At 39.8% G+C, this 9,349-nt stretch overlaps 1 protein-coding gene across 11 annotated transcripts in view; it reads right to left on the bottom strand.

Annotated features, from left to right (window-relative positions):
• Lrrfip2 (LRR binding FLII interacting protein 2) overlaps positions 1-9,349 on the bottom strand; it is a 107,106-nt gene that overhangs the window by 35,700 nt on the left and 62,057 nt on the right. For 10 of the 11 annotated variants that reach the window (XM_052722350.1, XM_052722354.1, XM_052722358.1 and 7 more), the window contains 2 exons: positions 3,239-3,283; positions 1,754-1,870 (listed from right to left, as the gene is read on the bottom strand). In XM_052722350.1, the coding sequence (XP_052578310.1) occupies positions 1,754-1,870; positions 3,239-3,283 (162 nt within the window). Of the gene's footprint in view, positions 1-1,753; positions 1,871-3,238; positions 3,284-7,972; positions 8,063-9,349 lie in introns of all 11 variants that reach the window. The other variant, XM_052722360.1, reaches the window with a different exon arrangement.

Here is a 9,349-nt window from a genome sequence, read left to right as displayed (position 1 = left end):
AGGTTTTTCTTTCAAGGGGAAAAAAATTAAACAAATGCTAAGTACTACGTAAGAGTTAGCTAAGTCCAAGACTGGAAGAAGTTGTCTCAGTGTCCTGCTGTCCCATTAGAATGCAACCCCTAAAGGCAAGACTTTTCCTTATTCAAACTCTGTGTCCCCAGCATTTATGCCTGGTCACCAGTTCAAAGGAACTGACATCTTCCAAGGCATAGCTGCACTGCCCTGCCAACAACTCCCCTCCTCCTCCCGGCCGCTGTTCTACACCTCCTCCTGTCCGCTGCCCTGCAATTTCACAGACTGCCCCAGGCCACAGTCACCCTCCTCTGCTAGGTGGCAGTGGAAAGGCATGGTAAGCCCGATCTCCTCTTGCCTTAGACACTGCTGTCAGCTGTCCTCTGCTCTCCCTCAACTCTCAGCCTCCCTTTCCACCTGCTCAAGCCAACCCACAGAAGCATAAGCGACCTCACTTCTACAAAAAGAGAAGGAAAAGAAAAAAGGAAAAGACGGATACCGTTGGCTCTTCCGTCTCTCGACTCACTCTGCTACCCTAGTCCTCGTGCTGCAAACCCCCCTCCTCAGGGCCAGCCGCTCACACCTTCTCCCTGGAAGTTTGCACTTGCCCACCTCACTGCTCAGGCCGGGCCAGCTTCTCCTGTCATCTAATGCTCCCTCAGGACTGTGGCTAGAGTCACTTTTAAGAACGTCTCTCCTATCCAATACAGCACAGCCGTGACTTGTGCCCCTAGATCCCCACCCCACCCCCACCCCTGCTTTCTTTCCCTCACCAGCAACCCCTCCTTCCTTGATCTCCTGAGCTCTGGCAAGTCTTTCGTACCAATAACCTTCAAGTTCTTGGAATCCATTCAAGAGAGACTTGAGCTTCCTTGCTTTATTTTTATTCTTCCTTCAAGACAGCTCTGAACTTGCTTCTCTGAAAAGCCTTTTGCTCTCTCTATTCCTAGTCCAATTTACACGATGCCTTTCTGAACTAACTTAACCTGTTCTTAGTATTGCTGTATACTATTAGCTGGTTTAACTGGCTCGAATAAGTTTGTCTTTTCAGTGATCTCCTGAAGGCCAAAATAGGATTGACTGTCTACATGTCCACTGCCAAGTGTTCAAATACGTGAGTGAGTGAGTGAGTGAGTGAGTGAGTGAATGTATGAATGAATGAATGCAGTTTTTCTCACAAGTCTTGACCCTGATAACAGATTCAGCAAATAAGACAGTCAAAATAATCTTTGGTACATCCTCGTCTTCCAAATAAAAGGGTTAATAATGATGGAGCTGTAACTAATGGATCCAGTAAACTGTCCACTAGCTCAGCTTTTGCTGTTGTCCAAATAGCACACTTCACTATGAAATACTGAGAAACTGTATGTAAGCACCCAATATGAGAATGGCTCAAAAGGTCCCACAGTCTGCTATTCTTTGTAAATCCAAATATTTTCCAATTAAAACATGGCAAGGTCATTCTTAAAGAAATTACTTTCATATATTTTACATAACTGTTTGTCATTGGAAGAATCCATTACAATGCCATCACATCTTCAGAAAAGATAACTGAAAAAAAGAATGATCTAATCCCCTTCCTTTCAGCTCTGAAACATCCAAGTGGGATTTTGAGATGTGACAACCATGTTTTTACAGAAACCCTATTTTGTTCCTCCTAAGTCACATTAAATGTTAAAAAGCTCCACAAACTACAAAGAAACCCAGGCTGCTTTGCAAAGGCAGACAAACTGTGGTTTACCCGAAGTTCACTCAATGAGGTATCTGGGTCTATTAAGCTGCTGGTGTCCCCGCTGCCCCGTCTGGATGAGTTCCCGCTTAGAGGTGTCGTTGCTGAGGCAGAATTTCGAGAAGAAGGCTGGAAAAGAGAGAAAATGGCACGACACATTTGCTGTGAAGATTAAACATGGGGCAGAGTGGTAGAAGCAGGTGAGAGCTTCAGATGAACATTCTAACAATGCAGTCGAGAGATTACCAAGTGCAATTCACGTTGGCAATTTAGATTGGTTTGGAGAGAGAAAAAGGCCAGGCATATAAAGTATCATTTCATTATCTCAAACACTTTACCAGAATCTAAAATTCAAAGGTGGAAATAATTTTTATAGAAGCTTTTGTATTCTAGGCTTATCTCTGTTATATCCAAACACTACCTGGGTGAGCTCTCAGGCTAATGTAGAGTTGTTTTAGAACAACATTAGTTGTTCCTAACTAATGTCTAATTAGCACTTCCCTACCTCAGATCCTAACATTGCTTAAGCAGCTCATCTCTGCTGAGAAAGATGAACCTATTTGTAGCTAAGAGCAAGAACACTGTACATGGCTATGAATTTAGACTGTTCTCTCTAAACCCCACTCCTGACTAATAAATAGAGGAGATGTGTGTTACCTAGAATACTTGTTAAGAGCCATAAGAAACCACCTGAAGTGTAGTTAAGAGATATAAGTACAAAATATACACCAGATTTTGAGGGTTTATTGCAGAAAAAGAGTGCACAAAGTACATCATCACAATCATTTCTAAGTAGAGTACAGTGGTGCAGTACTGTAATGCCAGCAATAGGCTGAGGCAGGAAGTCAAGGTCAGCCTAGGCTATATACCAGGCCCCTGACTCAAACATCACCAAACAAAACATCTACATTGATGCTACTTTGAAATGTGTTGGTTATTTGGGTTGAATATTATTTTGCTTTTTCTAGAATGTGGCTAAAAAAAAAAAAAACTACAACTAAAATTGCATAGGCTTACAGTTTTGCATTATAAAATTTAATACAATAGATCATTTCCCTGGCTTCTTAAAAATATGTTTAGAAAATAGAAACTTTACTACAGAGGCACTCCTCTACATCCGAGTTATCCTACTTTCCTTATAGAAGTAACTTAGCTATAAGAAAAAAAAAAAAAATCAAAGCTATGGGTTTGTTGGTCCGTTCCTAGATATTTCATTTTCATGTTTAACGGTTTCTCAATATCAGTTTTTAGAAAGTGAGACTCAAAGGAGTAGCCAAGAGCTTTAGGGATGACGTCCTGTGAAATAAAACTCAGGCTTCTCTCTTCCCAGGGCTTTCACATGATCTAAGGCTGGAGGAATTCTGAGGGGTCAAGGACAGGAAACAGACAACGGGAAGGGCAGCTCGATTGGCCAATTGTGCTGGACAAGAGGAACGAGTCACAGGAAGTGCAGGGCTGACCTTGAGAGCTCCATCCTATCAAGAATTTTATACTCACTCTTGTGTAATTTTCAGCATACTGTTTGTCCGATTTTTCATCCAACTAGAAAAAAAAAGAGAGATGAGGATCAAGAAGATGTACAACATGCTGACTTGTTTTGTGGGGAGACGAGCAATCTCAATGGGGCTTTCTAAGTTCAGTGATGTGTAGAATCAAAAGTAAATACATTAAAACTGAAATAAAAGTTGTAACAAAATGTCAAGAATTTTTAGTTCATAGCCTAAGGAATACAGACTGGAAGCAAGCTGCATAGACTCAAAATTTTAGATTGTTTAGACTGATTTTTCTCTTCATGGTATTTAATAAATACATTAAAGAAAACTATATACAAACCTCAATATGAGCACTGAAACTGTCAATATAAAAATGTTTTAAACATTAAGACACAAAATGCACACATAAAACTATTGAATGCCCATAGCAGGTTATATACACATATGTTTTCTTACACACACGGCAAACTCAAGCAGTACAAAAAGGTATAAGAAATCAGCCTTTCTCCCCACCAGGCTCTGCTCTGCCAAGGACAATCGACCCCAAGTCTCTAAAAATCTTAACAACAATGTCGCAGACACAATCTCCATCTTCTTTTTCCCTTGCTTTTCCTCCCAAGTCTCAAAGTTTTGAGACTACTTCATTTCTCCTCATAGCATTTCCTATCCCCCGACACTGAGACACCGATCCATTTGTTGTCTGATCTCAATCATGCAATCCTTGTATCTGCATTTCCTTTTCTGTACTCAAACAAGGAATAGCACTTAGTGTATACGGGCTCAGAATCCACTCCATCCATCTGTACTCACAGGCTTCACTTATTTTAATATCTCCACATTGACACATTATCTCAACATGCCACAGTCAGACTAACCTATCTTCAGCTGCTAACTCGGGTTTCCTGGCTTCCCAGACCCACTTCAAGAAGGAAGGTTCCTTAAAGATCTATTCCAAAATTCTAACTAGAGCTAAGGGAAAAAAATCAGAGGTGGGAAACTTTGCTGGAGGTTAAGCAATTACTAACGGTCCCAGCTGTTTCTGAACATGTTTCATGAACTCCAGCATGCATATTTACTTGCATATACTATTAGCCTTAGTGGGGAAAGTGACATAGGAAGTTAAAACTAAATGAAAATAAAATATTCCCAGTCCTGAACTCTGAGATCAACCTTCCCAGCCCAATCCAGAAAGGAGATTTGAAAACCTTCTTTGGTGAATTACTAAACAGGAAGCATTTCTGCTTTTGCTCAGATGACTTTAACCCAACCTCCTCACATGGAAAAGTTTCTAGCATATTTTTTATTACCCAGTTACCATGTTTAATAAAGACCTTTTACTCAACTAGTACTCTTACTGGTAATACAAATGCTGGGTTTTGATGTTTCACTTCTTGCTGTAATACTTTCAAAAGGAAATCATTTTAATTAATTTGGATTAACTTAAAAGCAACACCAAATGTATTACAACAAGCAAGCAATGAAAGCCACTCTGCACTAAATGAGGAAGAACTCCTCTCAAGCTGCACTGGTGAAAAGCACTGCCCACTAGTTAGTGTCGTTCAAAGTCAAGAAGTGTATCTTCATAAACTGCCTTATTTTATAAGTACTTTCTAATTCTTTTCTGCTAGTAAGTTAATGAGAAAAGAAGTACTCAAAATTAAAATATTCAAGTCCATCTGAAATCCCTCTTCATCTCACCTTTCTTATAAAACTCACCCATTTTACTAGAGCATCACCTTGGAATAATCTTACATTTCAGAAGCTGCATCACTGAAGCCACCACAATGCTGACTCTATCGTGTTCACTGTATTCTAATAGATCCCAACTGTCGCAATGCAAACTGATCATGCGCCAAACCTCCAGAATCGTGAAGCCAGCATAAAGCAGCCATGCCACAGTCCAATTATGTTGGCTGCAGTGACTTGGCCAAAGACTCCTTCGGTCTCACTTCTGAGGCTGACTCTATAGAGGTGTATTGCAATGACAAGCTAATGTCTATAATGTTGGCTGCAGTGACTTGGCCAAAGACTCCTTCGGTCTCACTTCTGAGGCTGACTCTATAGAGGTGTATTGCAATGACAAGCTAATGTCTATAATGATGACTGAAAGTACCTGCCAGATAAATCTTGAAAAGCCTTTTTGAATGCAATAAAATTTAGTCATGTTTAAGGTATAAAAGCATACTCTAAATAAAGTGTTTACAGTGCGGTTTGTTAAATGTATTCACTAGGTCACAATTATCCATTAACTTCTAATAAATGTCCTTCATTTCATATACTTGGGAAAAGAAGTGTTTCAAATTTAGGATTTTTTTCCAGTTGTAGAAATAATCATATATACATACTGGGATATCTTGGTACCTAAGTCTAAACATAGAATGCATCTACATTTCACATTTTATACACATAAGTTAATTTGATATATTATAACAATCCAGCTTACACAGCATGATGAAGGTACTCAAAAACTTTTAGATTTTAGAACATAAAGAATTTTGGATTTTTGTATTAAGAATGCTCAAGCTAATAATGACAAGGTTATCTAAAACTTGTTTAATAAAAAACAAAACACAGAAAGTGGATCTGATTCCATAACCATAGAAGGGAAGAGAACAATAGGCTTAATGATTTCTGGAAGTGAATCTGGTTAAGGATTTCTTTCAAAAGACTGGTGCAATGAACAGTAAGCCAGTACACATTTCTTTTCCTTTACTCTACCCTGACCTACAGAGCAAGACTGGCGCTTACAGCATGTGAATCCTGTTGTCTTGTAGAACTGGCTGGCTGGCATCTTTTTCCAGCACCTCCTGGAGCCAGGATTCTCACCCTGTGAGCATACAATGGGCCCACAACATGGAAGCTAGAAAGCATCTTGCAAACGCAGAGCCGGGGACAGGGACAGATGGACCAATATAAATCCCTTTTACATCTGCTTCAATGAAGTGAACTAAAGCATATGCTTTTTAAATTAGAGAAAGTCGCCTGTTTAGAGGACATTATCAGAAAGCAAAATTAATGATATTTTATAGCTACTTAAAAAGGCAATGGCTTTCAGGCTATGAAATAACAGGAAGACTTTATTTAATAAATAATCTTTTGCTTACATTAAAGAGGTATTTAATTCAGAGAGGCAGGGAGAGACAAACTGTAACGTTCTTCATTTCTATATAATTACTAAAGCAAACTGCCAAGAACGAAATGTACAAATGATACAACCCCTATTCAGGCATCATGAATTGTGAGACTAACAGAGAACAAGCTATCAAGAAAACAGGTATATACAGTAAATTCAATTATATCTATGGGGAAAAAGCGGGTACCAATGGACCAGTGAGATGGCTCAGCAGGTAAAAGGCACTTGCCAGTGAGCCTCATGACATGTGGTCCCCAGGACCACATCAAAGGAGAAAACCAACTCCTGCAAGCTGTCCTCTGACCTACACATCGGTCATGTGTATGTTTATGTGTATGTATGTTCATGTGAGCATACATACACATAAACATAAATGAAAATGTTCTAAAAATTAAAAAGAGGTTACTAAGCAGGTTAATAAAATAGGTAACATTTCAGAATAACTGGGAAACCAGCTTCTAATTTCATAATAGACCAAGTCCTTGGTTCAATCCACAGCAAGATGAGATTGCTGTATGGCCAGATTTAAGCTAATAATGTGGAATAATTATGACCACAATTAAAATAATTAAGATTTTCGAGGATTAAAATAGTTCAGAACTAGCTACTTCATAAGTGAAGTGCTAATAAAAACCAATCTCTGCATTTCTAAGAACTGCTACCTCTCATCCTCTCCAAAGTGCTGGACCATCAGAATGGGGCTTGTCTGCATGACGCCAAGCCAGTGGGGGAGGGGCTGGAGAGATGAGCTCAGCAGGCAGGTCCCAAAGTACATGAAGGGTGGCACCCACAGGTGCCTCCAAGGACACTCTACTTCCACTCAGTCCCCAAGCACCAGGAAGGGTGCTTCAGACCAATCCAGAGTCCACGTTCAAACCCCTTCAGCCTCTCTCTGACTACTGAAAATCAGTGGCATTTTACCAAGTCACATTCTTTATTATTCAGCTTTGAAAGTCTAACACTTTATAGACTTATCAAAACAAGAAGGGGGCAAAAAGTAAACCAAAAGCACCTGAATATGGGCCAAGTGTGAGCTGGTGTTAGGAAACTACTTGTTTATTTCCTTAGGAACAGTAGGTTAGGTATGCATATCAACTACCTGTTAGGAAATGACATGATGTAAATGGACTGGCTCTAAAATAATTCAGAAAAAAAGAACAGTGAAAAAAAAAACCAAACAAAATTAGCATGATATTAGGAATCATTGAATATGCTAATGAGTTCTATAAGGGGATTCCACGGGGTAAAAGAAAGAGGGATTTTAAAACATCTTAACAAATATATTCCAGCCGGGCAGTGGTGGCGCACGCCTTTAATCCCAGCACTCGAGAGGCAGAGCCAGGAGGATCTCTCTGAGTTCGAGGCCAGCCTGGGCTACCAAGTGAGTTCCAGGAAAGGCGCAAAGCTACACAGAGAAACCCTGTCTCAAAAAAACAAACAAACAAAAAAAAACAAATATATTCCAAAATAATTATGTTTCAGGTTAATATGATCAAGTAAATATGTCTAAGGAGTGAATTAAATTCCGAACTTTAAAAATAGCTACTACATAAGCTGTTAGTCACATGTCTGGGATAACACAATGACCCCATGCAATACACTCACGCTGGTCAAGTCTGAGATGCCGGCGTCATCCACCTCAGAGACAACACTCCCCCTACGATTGGAGCGACTAAAATAGTCAGCAGCAGAGACCTTCCAGTCAGAGAAAACAAGAAGCTTTAGAAGTTAGAAAGAAGAAAGAAACACTAGCTAACTGGGGGTTGTGTGCCCGTCTTCATTTGATGTTTGAGAAAGTATCACAAAATGAGGAAACATTTACAATCGAGCTATTTCAAATAGTAAAAAAAGAAAAGAGGCACCTAAGTGAAGTCACAGCTCCCTAAAGTAAGCTCTCTCATCGGTATCAATTGCACATCTATGCTCTAGACCGTTTTCTGCCTGAGCTCATGACAAGCAAACCTTCCACACTGAAGCACTGGGAACCTTAGCTGGTGGGGGCAGTGCTCCGGGCCACTATCAAATCTCTACTATATTTTTCAATATTATAATTCCTTATAGCTATCAACTCTGGCAATACTCAATTTCCACATTAATTTCTTTCTCTTCACTTGTCATATCAGGAACTGTTGGACAAAATAATGAGGAAGACCAGCCTGAGAAGTCCCTTCTCTTGCTCTTCAAACAGCTGAGCCTCTTCTATCAGAAGTCACTGTCTCTGAGGGCTCTCCCAGGGTCACTCACAGATCCTCTATCACCTCAAGGTCCTCTCTCCATCACACTCAGCTGCTCTCTTCTTCACACCCTGAGCTGCCTTCCTTGTGTGTTCCTTTCTTCACTAATTTAGTTCTATGTCTTTGACTAGGACACAAGCGCCGTAAAGTCAGAGATCTGTCCTTGGTTTAACACATCACTCCTAGCACTTAACACCACTGCTTCCAAGGTGCTTCCTTCAGCCATAAGTATGAGCATTACCTGGATGGCTAAGGGAGCACAAATGCTTTAATTAGGAGACTTTATTTCACACAAACATGTGGTGCTCCCTTTATGAGAACTTTGGGTTTATAATCGTCCACATTAATTGAGCCTGCACCTTTTCTGGAAGGAATTACAGCTTCAAGGCCTCTTTATTCTAGCTCCAAGCTGACACACAGTCCTCTACTCTAATTTCCACATCAGTTCCTTATAGAGAACAAAAATGCCACTCCACGAAATTTCCAGCTTCATTAAAAAATAACATGAAACTATTACCATGTCCACAATGATTAACTGGGCAAAATGTCTGAACTAGTGTTTTTAAATCTTGCCATCAACAGCTGACAAAAGTCACAGTCTTACACACAAGCACTATACAATGGTACAAGTGTGACTCTTGCTTTGAAAGGCTCATTTTGAAAAACAAGCAGATAAAATGTGTACATAAAAAAACAGCAAATAAAGTGAAAGTTTTCAATAAATGATTTGTACATAAGACACACAAGT

Source organism: Peromyscus californicus, unplaced genomic scaffold (assembly GCF_007827085.1).
Source record: "Peromyscus californicus insignis strain IS unplaced genomic scaffold, ASM782708v3 Scaffold_11__1_contigs__length_118956290, whole genome shotgun sequence".
NCBI lineage: Eukaryota > Metazoa > Chordata > Mammalia > Rodentia > Cricetidae > Peromyscus > Peromyscus californicus.
Note: the sequence above shows the minus strand (reverse complement) of the source record. Positions and strands in the feature narration are given on the sequence as shown.